The sequence below is a fragment of the Clinocottus analis genome, unplaced genomic scaffold (assembly GCF_023055335.1).
Source record: "Clinocottus analis isolate CAN_PGR_092001 unplaced genomic scaffold, fCliAna1.0.p SCAF_19, whole genome shotgun sequence".
Taxonomy (NCBI): Eukaryota; Metazoa; Chordata; class Actinopteri; order Perciformes; family Cottidae; genus Clinocottus; species Clinocottus analis.
The window spans coordinates 123,893-145,718 of record NW_027175920.1 but is presented as its reverse complement, the minus strand read 5'-3'; the positions used below and the strand labels follow the sequence as shown (position 1 = coordinate 145,718).

General features: G+C 44.6%; 1 protein-coding gene across 10 annotated transcripts in view; it reads right to left on the bottom strand.

The window, feature by feature from the left end:
• The window catches only part of LOC137789348 (KAT8 regulatory NSL complex subunit 1-like), a 29,249-nt gene extending 9,506 nt beyond the window's left edge, over positions 1-19,743 (bottom strand). For 5 of the 10 annotated variants that reach the window (XM_068582814.1, XM_068582820.1, XM_068582822.1 and 2 more), the window contains exons 1-5: positions 19,702-19,743; positions 18,761-18,834; positions 11,866-13,378; positions 842-983; positions 613-696 (exon numbers count right to left, since the gene is read on the bottom strand). In XM_068582814.1, the coding sequence (XP_068438915.1) occupies positions 613-696; positions 842-983; positions 11,866-13,310 (1,671 nt within the window). In that variant the 5' untranslated portion in view covers positions 13,311-13,378; positions 18,761-18,834; positions 19,702-19,743. Of the gene's footprint in view, positions 1-612; positions 697-841; positions 984-11,865; positions 13,379-16,154; positions 16,681-18,760; positions 18,835-18,927; positions 18,950-18,972; positions 19,153-19,605; positions 19,624-19,701 lie in introns of those variants that run through there. The other 5 variants (XM_068582818.1, XM_068582816.1, XM_068582817.1 and 2 more) reach the window with 5 other exon arrangements.
• Positions 19,744-21,826: the final 2,083 nt, after the last annotated feature.

Genomic DNA, 21,826 nt, shown 5'->3' with positions numbered 1-21,826 from the left:
GGGACAGACACAAAGAAACAATTTCCTGTGAACATTTCACATTTGATTTCCATCAGATGCTTTGATTGACAAGAACATGTTGAATGTTTCGTGGGTGATCAGATATCTATGAATAAACGTGTACCTGCTCTGACTGTTTAAGTGCTTTCATCAGAGAACCTTTACATACTGAACACCGGTTCCTCGCCTTTCTTTTAGAACAAGTATTATTATTTGTAACACGTCAGTGGTGTTTTTATGAGCCGTAGTTGTAAGAAATTACAGTTATTTGAGGCTCATTTTTGCTCTTTATGTTATTATACATTAACTTTAAAACAAGAGCTTATTTCCTCCTCATGACCGTACAATTATTCCATCATCACCATAATGCATCACCTAATAAAAAAAAGACAAACTAATTCAGTGATTTCTGCCTCAATGATCACAATAAACATGAAGTCTCAGTGAGACTTACTGACCAGGAAGTAGCACAAAAAGCTGAATTCTTTATACTGTGAATGCATCTTAATTGACAAGCTGTCACAAATTAATTTGGTTTAGCCCCAAGAGACAGAACATGGCCACAGCACAGCCAATCGGGACCCTCCGTTAGCTTCCCCCTCATCCACTCACCTGAGTGCTTACAGGCTCCATCTTCACTTCTGTCCCACCTGCAGCCGCTCCGCTGGGGGAACCGCCTCCCAGCTCCACCGAGCCCTGAAGGAACCAGAGCCGCGTGTCAAATATCCACCGCGCAGATGAATAAAAGCTCACTGTTTTTCCCTGCCCGCAGGACATCGAAGCTAAATTACATTTACGTATTTAACACACAGCGACACGAACGCTAGCGGGAGCGACTGACCTTGCTGGCGCGGATCTGTCTGTAGATGTCGGTCTGCTGTCGGATGCGGTACTCCAGGTCCGAGATGTGGGCCTGGAGCCAGTTCCAGTGGCTGATGATGGCCGCTCGCTCCACGGTGTAGCGGCTCTCTGCCCGCTTCCATCTGAGGGGGCAACAGAAAAGAAAAGAAAAGAGTGAGCGCTTGTTTCTTCTTTTTAAAAAAGGTGGACAGATAAGATTTATACTCGTTTGCAGAAAAAAACATGAACATAAAAAAAACAAAAGTAATGATTCATAGACATCTTAAATGCAGTTGCAACAATTCGTAGATTAATCAACTTCATTGTTTAATGCAAACTTGCTCCCAAAAATGCTGTTTTCAGCTTCTCAAATGTAATGCAGCTTTGTTTTTCTCTATTGTACAGTCTTCTAAACTGATTATTTTGCGGTTTGGACTGTTTGTGGAATAAAACAAGACAATTGAAGACGTCAGCTTGGACATGTGACGGCCCTACTTTCAGGAAAATAATCAGATTTAATGATGGTGAAAATAAACATTGGTTGAAGCCACAATTTCCGTCAGTCAAAGGTAATTTATTTGATTGGATTGAGCTGTAAATTGTGTAGAGACAGGTAGGGTAGTCATCCCATCAAAACATAAAGCATTGAACTATGAATGAAACACTCAAAACTGATTAGTTACAGCTCATTATCTGGCGAGTCTCTGAGCATTTCCCCCGTCAGACTGCAGAGGTCAGTGAATCAGCATTCACACAAAGGCAACTGCAGACTCCCTGGAAAATCCTCATCAAGAGAACAACATGACGAGGGATTGCATCACACGTGCGAGGGGAAATATTTAAAAAATGAGTCTTCATAGCACTGATTTACTCCATGGCAAACAGTGTGTGCCAGCTGGGAGTAGAGTACTCCATTTTACCAGTATGACACACAGAATGGGCATTTCAAAAAAAGGCAGACATGAGAGGAAAATGTCTGCTCTTGCAATGTATAGCAGCGACCACAGAGGGCGCCGTTTCATCAAAATACAAGCTGCTGCGACCGACCAGGCCGAACAATGAAGGCGAAAAAAAAAAAAAAGGAAAGAAATGACTCAGATGGCAGACAAAGATAGACCTTGCGCTCCTCTGCGCTTTCTCCTCCCCACACCAGTCTCAGTTTTCCATTTTTCAGAGCTCCACCAGGATGGAGGAAGTGGAGAGAACGCTACTGCTGCGAGAGAGGGAGGAGGGGAGCAAGAGGGGGAGTTAAAAGAGGGACAACGAGGAGTGGGAAAGCTCTGGCAGCCGGAAAAAGGGAACAGACGGGCTTTAGGAGCAATCTCCAGGCCGCGGGGTGCAGGAGGGGGTGGGGCGGGTCAGGAGCAGTGCGGCAGGCGCCGGGATAACCAACAATCTGAGCGCGCATCCTGTGTGATGGGGGAGCCGAGCGGAAGCAGAGGGACCGGGAGGCTTCGGCAGCGACAGACGCCTCGCCGCTCTGCTTCTGCGGCTCGTTCGCAGCAGCATGGAGGACAGAGCCGGCTCGCAACGCAGCTCACAGCGCTACCACACGCAGACTCTACCCCAAAACAAACGTGCGGCGTTCTCTAAACGCCGCACCGCTCCCTGAATACGCCCACGGCTGGTGCATCAGATCAATGCACTTGGCAATTCATTCACATCCTCCCCCTGCCCAGAGTCCCCCCGTGGAGACTCCCGTCACAAAAAGCAACACCGGTGACGGCGGCGTAAAGTGTGCAAACTGTACGGATTGGCGCTGAGCCGGCGTGCCGTGATTCACCCGGCGGTGGGTGGACAGCTGATCCGCCGAAAAGAGAGAGGAACGCCCTTCAGGGTGAACTGGAGAATGATCTTAAGGAGATTCAAAGTCTCTCCGACGGGGGAAGATGTCCCGGCATGCATTGGCCCGCTTGCAAACTCGAGTGCGGCCGTCAACAAAAAAGTCACAGGAAAGACACAACAAGACCAGCTGGTGGAAAGCAACTACACACATTTAGTAGAGTACAACTTTAAGGACGCATTCGCTGCTGCTTCAGAGTCAATGGAGTACAAAATATAACTCTACACGGAACTGTACTGATATTATTGATCCACATGGGGAAATTCCAAAACTACCCATCAGAATATCAAGTAATATTCATAAAATATGTATTAAAAAACTACATTTATCAGCTATGGTATGCAAGGGATGTACACATGAGCGAATCAATCATGATGATCCAATAATACACAGTCTCCTTTAGATGAACTGGTATATTTTGAGGCGAGTGAGGTTTGTCAGTTGTGGTTTTTAAATACAGACAAAGTTGGCCCCTCCCCCCGGCTCAACCAGGGTTACGGCGTTTGCCAGCTGGCGGAAGACGACCACAGATTCACTACCGTCCTGTAACGAGCTTTTAAAAGCTGCAGGTCCGGACAACACCGAACACTTGCAGTGACGATTGAGAGGGAATATTTTTGTGAGTGTACACATTGTTTTGGAGGAAAATCGTACTCATTGTTCCCCCAAAAGGAAAAACAGCAATACCACAGTGTGGAAATACTCTTACAAGCCATAAAAGATCTGGGTACTACTTCCTGCACGGCTAAGACCGGATAAAGAGAAGGGGAAATTAAGGTTGCAGGAGAATGTATAGCGCGGTGGATGCTCTGGGCCTCGGGCCACATCATATGGACTGATTTAGGCTGCACATGCCAGGTGAATTAAGATGAATAACTGAATGTTAGAAGTCACCCGGCTGGAAACCCCTCATGCAGATTACAGAGAAAATAAAGCAGGAAGAGCTAAAAGTGTAGTTTAGTGAAACATAAACACACAGAGGCCATTACAAGTGCAGTGGACTGAGTCGTCAGAGTGACGGAGGAGGAGGAGGAGGAGGGGTCTGTTGGCGGCATTGAGAAATACCCCCACCCTCTAACCCGGACACATTTCCCTCCCCCCTTTACTCCCACACACACACACAAAGCATCAGCGGCAGATCACTACAGCCGTTGTTTCGCGGGCGTCAGCACATTCTCCATTGTGGTGCTTCTGTGCATGCGGCACATGTGTTGTATGGTGCCGGTGCGGCCCTGTACCATACCATCCCCACCAAAACCAACACAACACGTGGCCAGGCGCCGCACACAAAAACACATTAAAAAAAAGCCCCTGAGCCAGCGGACCAGTCCACCTTTCCACTGGAAATGTACCATGACCGGAGAAGACGTGGGATGTTCCTTAAGGCCGAGAGAACCAATTTTAGGTGCCGTTCAGTCACAGCTTTTTCATGTTGAAAGGGCACAAAAACCACATTTCTATCACCGATTCACCAAAACAGAGTGAGTTTGTCAACGTCTTTCTCCCTCTCCGCTTCCCTTATTAATACATGAGTATTTCCTCTCCATATGGACACAACTGAAGGAGATTAGCGTTATGCTGAACACTTGATGTAATTCTCAAATCATTTTCTGCTCATCATTTCATCTCTGCACTACGAGTGTGTTCAGTAAAGCGTGTACATGCAGGTCTAAAGGAGGTACAAGTGCTCAGAAACAAGGCTCTGACATACATATTATACCGTGTCCCACACTCCACGACAAAGACATTTTGCTGCACCGCCATTATTTGTTTGTTGCTGAATTTTTTTAAGCAGTAGATTTATTATAATATCCTCCTTCCACAGTTATCCAATGAGAAGCCTCTTGAGGCCCCAACATTATTTGTTTACAGATAGGACGTAGGTCCTCTTTACGGAGTCTGTCATGTTTCCCTCGACATATTTCCACCTCCATGTTTCCCCCGAAAGCCCAGAACGGACAAACCAAACCCTAGAGCCCTTCATGAGTTTGTACGTTGCCTGGAAGCCACTGTAGCTCTCCGACACGCTTGTGAAACTGAGGTGCCTTGAGCAAAACGCCGCCGCCGCCGGAAGGACCAGATACCACAGTGACGTCGCACTTAGCCGCTAACGTTGCCACAAAGGGAGGAGCAAGCTGAGACTCAACAACACCGCTAGATGCCACCAATCTGTACATATTATCCCTTTAAGTTATTTACAAAAACAAATGATGTCAGATAATCGTAGTTTTCTCTGACACCCATGCAGAGCAATACCAAAGAAGAGCTTTGAGTTATGATTAGAAGTGCAGCTTTCATTTGTCACACTTTTCTCCGTTTCATCCAGGTTTGGTGTGTCACAACTCTTGAGTGATGATATTAAATTTGTTAAAGTCCATATTTTGCCTGGGCTGGAAACAAAGACAGGTTGAGGGTCTCCAAACCAAAATGCTGCTGCAACAATTCAGTCACGAACCTTCAGAACTGTACATGCGGTCCGTGCAAAGAAATGTATTGTTTACACACGGACATTAAAGCCAAAATGTGAAGCAGGATGAGTTTTCTAAATGCAGTTTGTGTATGCCAGATGGAGCTGGATTGTCATAATGAGCTATGGTGTACAGAGTATACTGATTATGAGGTAACTTTTGTATTTGGATTAACAACATACTCAATATTAACTCCCAATCATGGGTGAACAACACTCAAAACAGGACCGCCCTGACTGAGACCAAGGCGGTTATCTTGTTGTTTTTATGAACATCATGGAGGCAACGAATGACTCCATAATTTCCACTTCATCACACCCATGTTCCCATTTTGAAACCCGAGCTCCGTGTACAAATGTCCGCCAGAGGAGCTGGGTTAGGAAGAGAGGTGAAGCAAAACAAAGGCCCGCTCACATTGTCCTGCGCCATATGAAACAGAAAAATGAAGCCACTTCTGCACGTCCGCTTCACAAGCCGTTGGGTCATAATTCACGCTCCGTAACGAGAACAAGGGAAAATCAAAAAGCGGGAGTTGTCATTTTTAACTTCTTTGTTCTCCAGAGTCAAGGATTTTCCAAAGCACATCAAAAGAGCTGATAATCACCCAGACGCTCAAAACCCTTCGGGAGACCGATCAACACAAACACTTTCCAGTTAGTTTTTGCTGCTGTGCCAGAGTGGCTGTCTGGAGGCTCACGGGGCAGCTGGCTAAACTCATCCCGTTGCAGGAAGAGACCGCTCAGGAGCCGGGGTTGTGGAGCGAGGCCGGCCGACAGGGTGTGGGGCAGGAAAAACTGGAGAGGGCAAACTCAGCCGGAGAGCTGCAGCAGTCATTACATAAAAGAGGGGGGTTATGTAACGCCTGTGGGTTTCGTGTTGAGGAACTTGGGCCGAGCTAAAACACATCCAGATGTGTCAGAAGGGACAGGAACCTACACAGGCGCACACATTCATAAATACACACACACACACACACACACAGGAATGAAAAGGAGGGAAAAACATAGCTGAGCGACTGCAGACTGCAGCGTAATGCTGAGCCATAGCATGAAAGGCATGCCGGAGTCTCAGCCAACTCAGCCGCCCTAATTCACAAGCAGCAGGCTGACAGGCTGCTTTTTCTTTTTTCTTACGATCGTACAAACATGGACTCCGATCATCCAGCACTAGTTGTATCATCTGACGGACAAAACGCCTGCAAAGCGCGCTGCATTTGAGTGCTGGTCAGATAACATAATCCCCATTCCTTCCATGAGCCTTTATGTAAGCGGTGAGATTTCCCGATGAGCCTCATTGTTGCCTCCGTACCCACTCATTTCTCAACACAACAACCTGTGCTGCACGTAGCACGCCTGCAACGTGGACTCGATGAATGCATTAACGGTTATTTTGGCAGCGCGTGCGACAGCAGCAGCGTCGGCTCCCTGCTAGAGGCCTGTTGTGAACGTCAGTCACAGACGCGGTGGCGGGAGCAGAAAGGCCCTGCGGCGTAAGCACGACAACAGATGTTGGCCGGCCACCCAATCCTCTGAGATACGGGAAACCACGTCTACAGCGCCGCGCGGGATGACGGGATTAGTTTGGAAGCAACACGCCGCCTCCAAACAAGCAACCCAAATAGGTTATTTTCCACACTGCTGCCAACTCAGCCGGCGTTAAATAATTGAGGCGCTGCCGCCTGAAGAAGACATCACATTGTCTGTCGTGTTGACTGGTGCAGCGCTGTAAAGCCATTAATTGGTAACTGAGACAAAATGTCAGTTTTGAAAATGGTTATGGTTACACACACACACACGCACACACACACACGCACAAACGCTACTTCCTGGAAGACAAGCGGTCACAATGAGGCAGAGGTTTCTGCTGCTCTGCTGTTGGGAGCTGAGAACCTGTTTCGACTCGTGCGGCGGGTGATTACACGATGTGCATCAGGTGGCTTTAGAAAGGCCGTGCACATGAGCGGGTTTACATTTCCACGCCAGCTTTCACTCGCCGTGAAGATAATTATTAGCTGTACGTTTGTTACCACTTTGCAAATCCGTGAGTGATGGGTACAAACAGACAATGACTTTCAAACACGGCCGATTCGAGAACATCCGAGCCAATTAACACCGCTCCAATTAACACACAAGTCTGGTTTGTTTTGCACAAATTGCATCATTTTGCTGTATTGTGTACAGTAATAACAGCTCAAAAAACAAAACTCTGCCCTTGCTAAACATGGCAGAACCAGTTGTCAAGTGGGCTCAAGTCCGGTTTGTTTTATTAGTGAAAGATGATGTCATTTAAGAAATGTGTTAAGCATCTAAATATAATAACTAGATTAATTATAAAATGATTTCAAAGCTCCGACGTCGTATTCGTGTGGTGGCGTGAAAACCAAAAACATTTGAGCTACATAAACAACCAGAGAAGTGGGCAAACGTATTAGTTATCAGTAACTTATTCTCTTTTACATGTGTCAATTCAGGCCAAAAGGCTGTAGGATAAAAGATATCTGATCGTCGCATTCAAGGTTTTGCACAAACTATTTCATAAAAATAGTAATATTTGGCTTTTGCCGAATGTCGATCGGTTCACATATCGTGGCTTGAAGGGAGAACCGTCCACTGCATGAAGGCGACTTTAACCTAATAGAACAAAATAAGAATAATAATCACAACAAATCGATGCCTCGCTGGGCATTTAAAAATGTTTCCACTGTCCGCCCACGGAGCGCCATCAAACAGCACGAAAATTTAATTTTCTGTCCCGCCCCATAGCTCACTAGTGCCGACGTTTCCATGTTGCTATTTTCATTTGCATGGCGATGTGAACAAACATCGTAAAAGACACACTGAATAAGAGAAACAATTGTATTTTGGAATAGGAGAAGTCGGCGCTCACTCGTAAGTGCAATGAAACAGTCACAAGCATGAAGCCAATAATATATAAATACGCCATGAACATGACGTTAATGTGTAGAAACACACAACATAGCAACAAACAAGCGTCAGTCATTGCGTTGAGTTTTAGTGACTCTGAATGACTTCAGGTTTCCTCTCGTAGGCGTTCCAGGTTTTACTGCCTTGTTGTTGACTTTGGTGTAACAACGTTGTTGACTACAGAGTTCATGTTAATATCCTATTGGTGACACAAGCGAAGAAAAAAAAAAGAGATCTTTAAATAGTCTGACTGTTTACCATAGTTTGCCAAGAAAATTAAAATTTGTAAAATTCTTGTAAACGCAGCTGCTGAGACAACAAAGCTCCTCCTCCCTCTACCTGCAGGCAGTGGTCACGTCAGCGAAGGGAGCAGGACACAGGGAGGAGGACACAAGGAGGAGCAGGACACAGGGAGGAGCAGGACACAGGGAGGAGCAGGACACAGGGAGGAGGAGGACACACGGTGGAGGAGGACACAGGGACAAGGAAGACACAGGAAGCAGAACAGAGGAACGGAGGATACAGGGAGGAGGAGGACACAGGGACGAAGAGGACACAGGAAGCAGGACAGACAGGGAGAGGAGGACACGGATGGACCACACAAGGAGGACACAAGGAGAAGGACATAGGGACACAGGACATCTGTGTACTTCATCAAACACAGGTGTGCTCCTGTGGACGACAAGCAGGAGAGCAAGCAGTGAAAATGTACTTTTTGAAATGCTTAACGCCACCAAATGTGGTTCACAGCATCATATTTGTTCTGGTAAAAACGCAATGTTTGTATTAGGTACTAATAATAATATTTTGAATGTTGCCGTTATAATGCAGCTTCGAAACTGTCCGGCACAGCTCTCGTTATTGATATTATTTGGATTGTGATACTAAATGTTAAGCTCATGTTAAACCAAACACGCTGCTGTGATGCAGCAGCACCGAGCTCGGACACATGCACTCATTGTTTAACTTATTTAAATAAAACAATCACTATTTTATAAATTGCAGAAAGATTAAACGGTTTAAAATCTCCGCCAGATGCTGTAACCTCCGACTGGACGATATGAAGACAGAAAGGATTGCCCGACCCGAGTGATACACAATAAACACACAAACACACACACTGAGCAGCTGCTAACGCAGTGACTAAAGCATGAAGCCGTACCTGCTTCACAATCTAACCCACAATGGAGCTTTGACTGTGGTGCAGGAACAAGATGTGTCATGTTTGCTGGAACAGATGATAAACTGCAGTGGAGAAAATAAAAGTGGGTTTGTCACCGGTCGTTTTCCTGTTTATTTAAGGCCATCAGAGGGAGCCGGGTCCAGATTAGAGATAAACGCAGTGATGACTGTTAGGAGTCTCGTTACCATCGTGCTGAAGTAACTGCTTTATTCCCGCTGGCAAAATCTGAATAATACCTCAGTGTCTCTCAGACGCTCCTCTCGTGTACCGAACTACATTTAAGCTAATTCTAAATGGACGGTTTAAAAAAACCAGGAAACAACAAGTATGATTCATACTTGAGCTCAGCAAACAACCACAGCTGGTTGCTACTCATCAGAGCATGAAGACAATGAGAGAAGAACACACACTCAACACGGCTCAATAATACAACCCTCTGTGCTGAGGTCTGATGGCGGGTTAAATCCTACACACTGCCATGAATTAATCCTCCTTTCACGAACACCTTCATGGCCTTTAATGACGTCGCCTTTAACCTCGTTTACATTTATGAGGTTTGATTATCTAAACACTCCTAGTCAAAATGATTTTTATTATCGTTTTCATCTAAACAATATATTCCTAATTGGATGAGAACATCTCATTTTAAATGTCCAGTTTCAGTCATCAGGACGTCGATGTAGCCGACGGGAGATGATCTCAGTCACCATGACAACAAAATGAGCTAAAAGAGATTTACTAAATGTGGAAAGCACCTGCAGCTTCCAAGGGTCTCCACTTTCAAAAGCCCCTCTGGATAGGAGCAGCTTTCACTTTCATTACAAACACATAGCCAAATAATATTCAATGTTATGCACATTTCATGTGATGTCAATGATCCCTCATGAAGGATCGATCCACTGGCTCCATAATAAAACATATTCAGAGTATTTAGGGTTGTAAATTCAACAACATGGCCAAAATACAGCAAACTGTTTTGATCTTTCAGGCTTGACGTGGCTGTGAAAGATAAATAAATTGATGACTGATGTATTTTAACTTTATATTCTACTGTAGATGTAATTATAAATATTCATGCTCCCATTTCTTGCCCTCTGTTTATTGTTAAATGTTATGCACCTCCCACCAGGACAAATTCATTGTTTGAGAAAACATAAATAAATAAACCATAAATGGTTCTGATTTAATGAATACAAAAATCCTTCAGAGGGCTTTAATTTGAAAGGTTCTATTTTGTTGAGTTGATGTGTAATTTTATGACTGAAGATCATAAAACATTAAAGAGGACGGTGTTGTGTACTTACTAAGTATGTACTTCATACCTTGGGACAGTGTGTGCCTACTGCCTACGTATATATCCAACATAATGAGATCCTCTTTTTGGGTCAACAAACTCCCTCATTGCATCACTTACCTTTCCTATCCACATTATTACTCTTATATCGTGACAATATTTAATACTACAGCCTTGTTACATTACTAGTATTGGCTATTTTCTATTTTTAAGAGTACTGGAAGTAGGCAGTTTAGTTATGAATCAACTTTAAACAATTCAAGATATAATATAAATCTTATATTTGTAATGACATAATGACTCTCCCTCCTCTGACGTCTCAGGCCACATAAACACAGCTCCTCTCCTTGAAAAGGACGCGCTATAAATCTGCACATAAACTGATCAGACGCCTCCTTTAACCTACAATGGACCGCAGGCGCAGTATGAATACATAAACAAGCACTTTTTCTACTTTTGGACCGTGCATGCAACACACACGCAAGCGCTTCCTGTTAGGTTATGAAGATATTTAGGTCAAAAGTCTAAAGTTAACACGGGAAAGGATCATAAAAATCTGTGTTCTTGGCTGCGTTGTTAATAATCTACCCAATCCTACACAGGTCAGTGAGTAAGTCCATTAAGGCCGCTGACCCACCTGCTGGACCCCGAACACTAATGACACAGAAATAACGACTCTTATGCGAACTCCCCACGGGATACTGAAGCAAACCTGACATCACAACAGGCATCAAGTGTAAACTGAATAAAACCTCACACAATCTGAAACAACCAAAACGTCTACGTCTCCTGGTTGGTCGGGTGTGGGAGCTCACTCGTTCACTTACTCGCTCGTTCACTATGCAGATAAACAGAACGTTTAGGTTCAGTCTCACTCAGGAGCAAGCACTTTGACGAGGCAACTTCTTTACAGTCCAATCCAGCCTGTGCGTTCCCCACGGGATGGCACCACCCACACGACCACGCATGCTCTCTGGGCGAATGGTTTCTCCACCCGCCCCCCCACCCACCTCTTCCTCCTCCCTGGAGTTTGACCCAACCACCACCGAGGCAGACCAGGCAGTTATAATTGTCAGCAGCACCTGCTAGACCCGAGTCGCATGTTTCAGGGCCAAGAAATACGGGACTTTCACAGGAGAGACAAGGAGCACAAAGCACGGTGGAAATGTGAAAGTAATGTGAGTTACATGTGTGTCCACTCTAAATTAAGCTTATTGTGGAGGTTTTTTTTGCCTCCACCTGGAAAAATGCACCTGGAGCCTCTGCGGCAAGTTCTCCAGTAGAGCAGAACCTCAACGGACACATTTACTTACATTTTGACATGTCGCTGCTCAATGTCCACTCTGGTCAGCTCGTCCTCCTCCAGGTCAGAGTCGCCGCCAGAGCTACTCTCCGTTACGTCGGAGTCAAAGGCGCTTTCTGCCGAGTGAAGGTTGGCCGAGCCGCTCAGATACAGCCGCTCCAGCTCCAAGGGCATGGAGCCGCTTTTCAGGAAGCGGCCGAGGCCGTCCCTGCTGTTCGAGGACGAGTGGCGCCCGGTCCTCCACGTGGCCGTCGGGGTTGCCGTCTCTGACTTGCGGTTGCTGACCAGAAGCCGGTTGAGCGCCGAGTCCAAGAAGCCGCCCAGCTGCTGCTGAATGTGCCGCTCCACCTGCTTGGCCTGCACCACCTGGAGACGCTTTCGCAGGCGTCGCAGCCGGCTTTCGATTTCAGATTGGCGGCTGCTGTTGAGGAGGGTGCGCTCCTTAACGTGAGCGTCGAGGCTGTCCGAGGAAGAGGTGCAGGGCAGGGGAGGCTGTGGGGCGTGTGTGCAAGACGGGGAGCTCTGCTGACTGCTACCTGGTCGCTCCCCGTCAGAACCCAGGGGCTGACTGCTAGGCGTGTGTGAAAAAGCGTCATCCAAATTCACTTGTTCATCGGGGTTCGGGTTGTCGTGGGTGTAGGGGGAAAGAGCATTCGACTGGAGCACTGGTAGTTCAAGGTTTTTACCGTCTGTATTTTGAGAAACCCCGGAGGAATGCTTCTGTTTAAGGGTTCCTTTCACCGGGATATGCCCTGATAAGGTGGCCGTCAAGGTTTCAGAATCCAAGGGCGGGTTCTGGGACTGAGCGTCTGTAGCGGCAGACTGCTTGTCGCCGTTCACCGCCACCACGCAGCCAGGGCCGGACATGGTGGCCAGCTTCTTGGCCAGGCCGTTGACGGGTGCCATGGGCTGGTCACCCCCGTTAGTGCTGCCACTCATGAGGCTTTTGAGCTGACCGCCAGAGAGTTCGATCGCCTGCCTCTTCCTTAACAGGAAGTCTCCTCCGCCGTTGAGCAGGGAGCCGGGCAGTATTCTGTGGTTTTTCAACACAGACTGTTTGATGAGGATTTCTTGCAGCTTGATTGACTCCTTAGTTGAAGGGACAGGTGTCACATCAGAGCACAGGTAGGAAGCCACCAACGGCTGGAGTTTTCCCAAGGCCGAGGCCTGAGCCACAGAGTCGGCTTGGGGCTGCTGCTGCTGCTGCTGCTGCTGCTGCTGCTGCTGCTGCTGCTGCTGCTGCTGCTCCTGGTCTCCGACGCAAAAGTCAAGGGGGCAATCTTCGGACACGGCCTTGCACTTGGCGGGGCCGCTGCTGTGGATGAGGATGTTGCTGGCGTTACCGTTGTTCTCTGCACTGGCCGGTGAGAGACTTGAGGACGGGGCAGCCAGTTTGAAGCGGATGTGGTGAGCTTCGGCTGGGGCGTCGGTGAGAGCGGGCGCCATCGCAGCCATGCAGTGCAGAGGGACGGGCACCGCGGCCTGCTCCACACCACCCGCTTACTGCCCCACCTGAGGACAGCCTGAACAGGGCGGAGACAAAAGAGACAAGGAACACAAATTAAATAAAGCGGCACATGCAAATAAAAACCTCACTGCATCACATTCTGATCCTTGTTGGGTGGAGATGTTTTCCCCATCAGCAAGTCAGGTAACGCGGGGACGGACCCACAACCCCTAAGTGTAAACAAAAATACAGACACCACCTCGAACATGTTTAAATATTGATTCAATACTGAAACCGGTAGCTCGACAAGAGTTTAATTTGTATTAGTGCACTTAGAATTATTCAGAAGGCAATCAAGTAATGACAGTTAACGGCACAGCGTAAACACTAAAAAGGAAAAGCTCCAATGAGATCTTTAAAGTAAACTCAAAAGCTTGCTTTGACATTATTGAACACAAATGTGTAAATAATGGAGAGGTAAAAAAAAACACCTTTTGGTAAAGCACCTTCAGATTTTTCTTTTTCCTCACATATATTTCTACACGGGAAATATTATGTATGGATAGAAATGCAACATAATGGCGGGCTCTACGATAAGCATACAAATGAAATACTTGCACTACAGGTTCTGTAAGGTTGAAGAGGGAGTGGAAAATTACTAACCGGCACCTAAAAAAAAGTGAACCTAGCATTTCTTAAATATTTGGCATCAGATATGATCAATATAAAAACGCACTAAAAGTCTGCTATACGACTCAAAGAAACAAGGCTACAGCAAATGTGAACTAATCAAGCTACAGGCCTGATCAAATGAACGGGTGTCCGTTGACATTTTGTTGACCTACTGGTTGGAAGGGTTGCTAAAAACAAATCTTGTAAAGGGGTCGCACTGAAAACACGTTAAATGAAGAGAGGGAACATTTTACACCGTAAACTCTCGGCTTTCTCACCAGTCACTTGGTTCTCACGATATTCTCCCCTCAAAGAAAGTTGTCCAATGTCTATTGTAATGAACATATTGCATTTATCTACAGAGACTTAAAGTAAGTCCCCCAAAAAATGACTGGTATGCACCGGCCTTGGTGGGTGAAATGCTCACGATATTGATGGAAGAACACGAGACATCTGAGCCAATGCATAATTCCCACTACACTCATACTTGTGTGAAAAAGCCTTCAATGTCATTTACTTAAAAAGGCTCCTCTTTAAAAAAAGAACACACTTGGGAATTTTAATTCTGGTGAGAAGAAACGGGGCGAGCCAATGCAAATGGTCCAAACCCCAGTGCCCTACATGTGCCCTGCAGTCAGTGTGCAGCAGGAGTCCACACAGTGTAAGTAGGTGGATTTAGGCCCTAGCATTAGTCCAAAGCACATGATGTCATCCTGACTCCCGTTTCCTGGTCAATTTCAAGCTGAATCAATGGAGCTTTTCCTACCCACTAAAAAAATGTGATTGCCAGGAAATGAATCTAAACATGTAAAAAGACAACAACGCCAAGAATACGGTGGACTATTTACTCACTGTTTAACATGCACTCATATCCATATTACACTTGATATAATGGTTTTAAAATGAGCCTCCCTCCCTTCACATAAAACCAGATAAAAGCGAGCTGCATGTCCGCGTCTCATCTGCAGGGTCAGATGAATGGGAGCTCAGTATTTCACCGCAGTTTCCAGTCAGCGCGCACTACGCCATGTTGGTATTTCTGAAGCAGATTATGCAACGCAACCCATCTTCCTAAAAAAAAAAAAAACCCGCCCATTTCGCTCCAAACACGCCGCACTCGTTCACGCTGCGAGTCGGGGGGACAATAAATGCCCGATGTCCGTGAACGCATCGCTATAAATCGACATGCGTCGTAGACCGTCTGGCTTCAGAGATGCGACAAAAAAAAAAAAAAAAACGTCCACATCAGACGTGAGCCAACAATAACGTAATCGCTTTAAAATGTCTTCCTGTTTACACAAAAACACACACTTGTGAAGGGAAATAATAATAAAAAAATTAAAGTGAGACTGCTGGCGGGTCTCGAACAGACGCACACGAGGCTGATAAACGGTGTTTCGTAATCTTTAACGATCACCAGATCGCACCAGTCGGTGTGTTTTGTACAGAGGACATATATGAAGATATACATCTTCGCTAAGTAAAAACGTGTCGCTTTACACACTGCGTGCAGATTAATGCTGTGTGTGTGTGTGTGTGTGTGTGTGTGTGTGTGTGTGTGTGTGTGGGAGGGGGGGGGGGGGCTGATGCAAGAAACACAACCTGCTCGCGAAGCTAGCGTGCGGATCCCATAAGCCAACTGCAGTGAAACGCTTCCAGCCTTCATCACATTATGGATATGTGTGCTTTTAATGAGCTTTAATTATGTATTTATTTATGTTGTGGGTCGCACAGCGTAGCTGTTTGTAAGTGTGTGGTTGTTGTTGTTGAAGAAACTGAGTTTGAACTTTACACAAAACCCTAGTTAGGCAACACCAAGTGACAGTTTAAGCCTCCCCCACCACAAAAAACGGCCAAAGTAAGATATATGTAATGTTTTTTTAAAACGTGCCTTACCACTGGGGTCACGTCCAGGTGCTGAAACGTCCGTAATAACAATAAAATACCCCCCAACTTATATCCGAAGGACCCGTTGCAGAGTTGAGACATGCCGTGCATCGCAATTAGACTAAGGAAATAAATACAGACGGGCCTGTTGTCGTGCACGAAGGGTGCCCGGGCTTTGATACGCGGTTAGGTAATCAAAGAGTGGGCGCCCTTAATGCACATAATGTCTGAAGTTGGGAGCAGACCCCTGTAGGTCTAGCTAGCGCGCTAACAAAGAAAAAGGAGGAACCTACCACGTGACGAGGGTTGCACTATCCGAGGGAATTTCGGCAACAATCCCCCTGCAGTTTTAGTGGAAGGAAGAAAAAAAAAAACACCAAGGGTGCTTAAAAAAAACCCCGATTGGGGATCGATCACTCTGCCATTTAGTAATCCTCCAGAAAAAAAAGAAGAAAAAAAAATGCAGCCGGATTTGCCTCCACACACACAAAAAAAGGCCCCAGCTCGCGGAGCCGCTCGGGTCTCGTTCCGGATTCAGGGCGAAGCGCCGATCTCCACCTTCGCTCGAGCGGCTAGCTCGCCTCGAAATATAGACGACAAGGCCGCGAAACACTCCTTCCTTCCCCCCCCAAAACCCTCGATTTACTGCAAAATGTGCCCGGTTTCGGGCGGTAATCCTTTACCGAAAAAACGTGATTCTCGGCGAGCTGAGGATAATCCAGACGGAGGGGTTTGTCGCGAGCGCTTTTTCTCTCGTTTTTAAGGGAGAGACGCTTAGAAAATGGCGGCTAGCTCCTCTCCCTCGGATTTGAGTCTGACAAACAGGAGGGCTGTGTGTGTGTATGTGCGCGCGCGCGTGTGTGAGTGTGTGTGTTGCTGGTAGGCGGGAGACATTTCTCATACTCACCACTAGAGTAAAGGGCAGATAAGAAACGACATTACAAAATTAAAAAAGCTAAAAAAGAAGAGAGCACGAGAGGGAATGCTGTCTTTTAGAGTAAACACGTGCGATATTAAAAAAAAATCGCACTTTACCCACATGTTTTACAACACGTTGGTATATAAATATCCACACATGTCCACGTGACAGTTTAATGATTCGCTCTTTCCAAACGGCCTTATTGTGGATTTTAATCATGTCACGTGGCCTCGTTTTGGGGAACAAGTAAACCAGTCGAGGCTCTGTCACTTTGAACAGGAACTAGCTCGCCCACCACACAGCGAGGTGACTCCTCCAGTGGCCGCTGGAGGGCGCTCTTCTGCAGCCATCGCCCAGATATAATACACCACCATAAGGCCTAAAACGGCAGGGGAGGGGTGGGCAATAACACACCACCATAAGGCCTGTTACAGTATAGGAGGGGGCAATAATACACCACCATAAGGCCTGTTACTGTAGAAGAGGGGCAATAATACACCACCATAAGGCATGTTACAGTAAAGGAGGGGGGCAATAACACACCACCATAAGGCCTGTTACAGTATAGGAGGGGGCAATAATACACCACCATAAGGCCTGTTACTGTAGAAGAGGGGCAATAATACACCACCATAAGGCATGTTACAGTAAAGGAGGGGGGCAATAACACACCACCATAAGACCTGTTACATTAGAGGACGATCTGTAATACACAACCATAAGGCCTGTTACAGGACTACATATGTACTAAATATATTGCAAATACAACACTATTATTCTATTTCAAACATTGGCATTTGGATTTGTTTTTGTCTAGTTTGGTGAGAGGTTTTGGAGGGTTGTGTTGAGATGTAATAATACAATATTTTACAACAACACAACCAACTGCATCCTTAGAGCCATTTAAAACATGTATGAGAAGCATTAAATTGGGATGGAGATTGTTTTATAATATTCATGACACTAGTGGTCTCCCCCTTACAAAACCTTATATAGTTTCTACAACATTAGATTATGTTACATGTGTTACATATACAGGTGTAGTGCAATCATTTTGCAAATTGGAAACTACCAGATTAAAAAATATACTACTACTACCATAAAAGTATTCAGGATCAATACCCATCTCCTGTTTTAAAAACATTATACTTGTTGTACAGGTATTGTATATGTATTAAGAACATTTTCTGAAAACTATACCTTAAACGTGGCAGAGTATTTGTGTATGTATAATCATTGTGGATTGTATGAATCCCTGAATTTAACAGAAATGTATTTATTGATCTCTCCCACTTTGTACACACATTGTTAAGGTATTAGTATTAGTAGTATTTGTTTCCTTACAAAGATCATTTCAGTGTGCAAAGTACTGATATTTTTCTGACTTTTCTGTGTTTTTTTGAGGAAGTTAAAATTCTTCATCCTTTCTCGCCTGTTTGTACCATTTTTTCTTCATTTTGTGACGGTTTACATTCTATGACTTTTAAATAAACATATCTACCACTTCCTGTGCACTAAGATATTCTCAAGAAAAGACTTTAGATGTTTTCAATGTTGTGTTTCATCCTTGCTTGTGACTATTAAATAAAATATACATACATGTATTTCTTCAGACTAAGTAGAGTAAACGTGCAACATAAAGAAGTAATCATCAACGTGTGTGAATTAGTCCTACAATCTACAGCCGCCTGTTTAAAAAAATAAAATCTTATAGAAACCTACATAAATGGAAAATGAGGAAATGTCAGGATTAAATAAGTGATGTCATAATTATTCATGAAGATATCCTACATTTTCTTGGGTTAAAAAATAATAATAATAATAATAATTCATCCATCTTCTTGTCCTCCAGGGGGATCCAAGAGCCCAACACCGACAGGCAGTCCCAAATAGAACCCTCATTTCGGCCACTAGTGTCCGCAATCCCCCCTTCCTTCCTCAGAGCACAAGAAACACACGACGATAATAATAATACATTACCTTTATCTCCATTGTGGAAATCCTCCATTCAACAACCCATCGGGCCATGAGTCCAGATGAAGATAACATGACACCTGAAAAAAAACACAAAAAACATGAGTTTAATCTTTAAATTCAGGGAATAAATTAACTTGACTATTAATTTTACTTATTTTATTTAATCACACCCGTGAGTTGAGACAGGTGGGAGGGAGGTCTTTATTTTTATTTACCAGTGAAATCAATCAATTACCGGTGATTTTAACTAACATCCTTTCCTCCCAACGGCTAGGAGAACCAGAACCAGCCGCTGGGAGAAGGGGGTTTAAATTTAACAATTTGTAATAATCCAGAATCAGCATTTGTTCCGTTTTCACAAAATCAAGAGTTAATTCCCTCGTTTGCTTTTTGTTTTACTTTCTATTGTCAAAATTCACTAATTTGTACATTATAAACCCAACGGCTGGTTCCGATTCTCCCAACGGCTGGTTCGGGTTCTCCCAGCCGTTGGGACAGAGTGCTGTTAGTTATATCGCAGAATCATAATTGGGAGAACCAGAACCAGAACTGGGAGAACCCGAACCAGCCGTTAAGAGAACCAGAACCATCCGTTGGGAGAACCAGAACCATCCGTTGGGAGAACTAGAACCATCCGTTGGGAGAACCAGAACCAGCAGTTTGAAACCCAACGTTCGCTCACGTTCGACGTCGCGAGCTCACGTCCAATAACAGCCGACGTTAGCTCGCGCACCGAAAGCTAACGCTCGCTAGCTTGTTTGCTACCCCATACTGACTTCTCAATGCCGTTTTTTTTTTTTTTGCACGTTTTGGCGGAAAAAGTGCGGCGAAAAAATAAGCCGACGTACTCGTATCGAGTCGACGGTTCGAGCGCAACGTGTCTTTTCACTCGACGAGCGGAGCGTTCGTTAATTTTGAGAAAAATAAGACAAAATCTTACTTACCTGCTTGTCCTGTTACTAACCGTTTACGACTTGATAACAACCGGCCCCCCTGCGTTCCCATTGGCCGACGCGTCCGTTCGAGGCTTCCTATTGGCTCCCAGCGGCTGTCAATCGTCTGCGAATGCCCGTACAGCGGAAATGTGGGACGAAAGTTCATAGCACGAAACTTCAGCATCCCAAAACATTGTTTTTCATTTAAAAAACGACTTTGCAAACTGCACATTATGAATAAAATGGCTGCTTTCACTGCGTCACTACAACAGTGTTGTTTACAAAGCACTACATTCTAGCTACTCAGTCCAGCCTAGTGCGTTTTTCACTCAATGCAACTACACTATATAAATATATATTTATTTCATATTTATACTGCTTTGTCTTTGCGACTTGACGAGCAAATGAAGCGCAGTATTTCTCAGCACACTATAAACCACAAGCAGATAAAGCCAATTGATGCAGACGAGGTGGTTCAACATGTTTCATTTGCTTTTTATTTCATGCATCAAATGCTAAACAGGCTGTGCAGCTGCTGCTGGTGGTGCTGCAGCAGCTGCTGCTGCTGGTGCTACTGGTGCTACTGGCATGAGGTTTGAGTGCATTGGGTCTCTCAATCCTTCACCCCAAAGTAGGACAGGAGACATAAAAGAGGAGATGTCTCCTTTACGAGAGTGGAGGTCAAGCTGGAGCCGAGGAGGCAGGAGACAAGAGGATGAGTGGAAACATGAAGGGAGTGAGCAGTGTTGGCCTTGTGGTTAGACTATCTAGCTAAATCTTCTTTTTTTATATCTTAAATTTGCCGGATTCCACATTTTACAAACGTTTCTGCGGATATTAGGCTATATTTTCTATGAATCTGTTCATAGCTGCAGGCTCAGAGATTCCTTTTGTGAGAGTTTGTGTTCCTTTCATTTCATTTCTTCACAGTGCGATTTCTCTGCATGAGGCCGTAGGTTTGTAATTAACCCGTGACCATTTGTGAATATACACTTGTACATGTTGGAGAAAAGTAAAATACCAACCAGCCACAGGTCACAGAGGTCAAATCCAATGTTACATCTCAGACATCAAATAGTGCAGCAGCTAAACACAATATATGTACATTATGTTATACTTCATGCACTGAGGAGACAACTATCAACTGGCTATCTATTTGCAGCGGTGGTACTTTTACTTTTGATACTTTAAGTGTATATTGTTGTTAATAAACATGTCTTTTTATCTAAATATTAGTGTGAATGCAGGACTTTACATAACAGAGTACTTATACTGTGGTAGTTTTACTTTTACTGACGGAAATGATGCGAGCTCACGGGGTCAGAAAGTCTGACTTCTCTCAGTCACATCAATTAAATATTCAATGAAACATGAACATTGTTAAAAGCTTTTTATAGTTTTATTATTATTTCTATATCTAGAGCGAAAACACATTTGGAAATAAAACGTAACTCAACACTTATTACTTATAAATAAAACTTAATTATGTATATATAACATATAATACAATGTATTAAAGTAATAATTAATCATGCACAATGCATAATCATTTTTGAACTAATCAACGTTTTCTTTGTAAATGTTAATCGTTACTAAACCTTGCAGCTGTCAAACAAATGAAGTTTATTTAGAAGTAAAATATTGAGTAAAAATTAGCTAAAATATAAAAAACAAGATGTGATCCTGTGGTAGACAGGTGTGCAGTAGTATGAACATACATTAAAGGTAGTAATACATACATTTAGTACTCTGTGTATGTATATTTATATATATATATATATAATCCATCGGTGCATTTATGTGCTAAATCTGAAGCTTTTCTCTCCTCCGTCTTCTCCCTTCATCATCTTTCTTTCTGCAGAATATTTCTCTGCATGAACTTCCTCAACGTCCACAAATACTTTTTATTAGTAGTAATTATTGCGTTTGATCTTTTATCTTTATGATGCAACAACTCAGATTTAAAGGGCTGGAAACACAACAAGGAACCGTCTGCATGCGGCTGCAGAGAAGCAGCACTAGGGGGCGCTGAGACCTCACACTGAACGACATCATCACCATCACCATCATCATCAGGCTGCTCTCACTTACATGTGGAGTATCTCAGTTAATATTATATATATATCACTCTGCA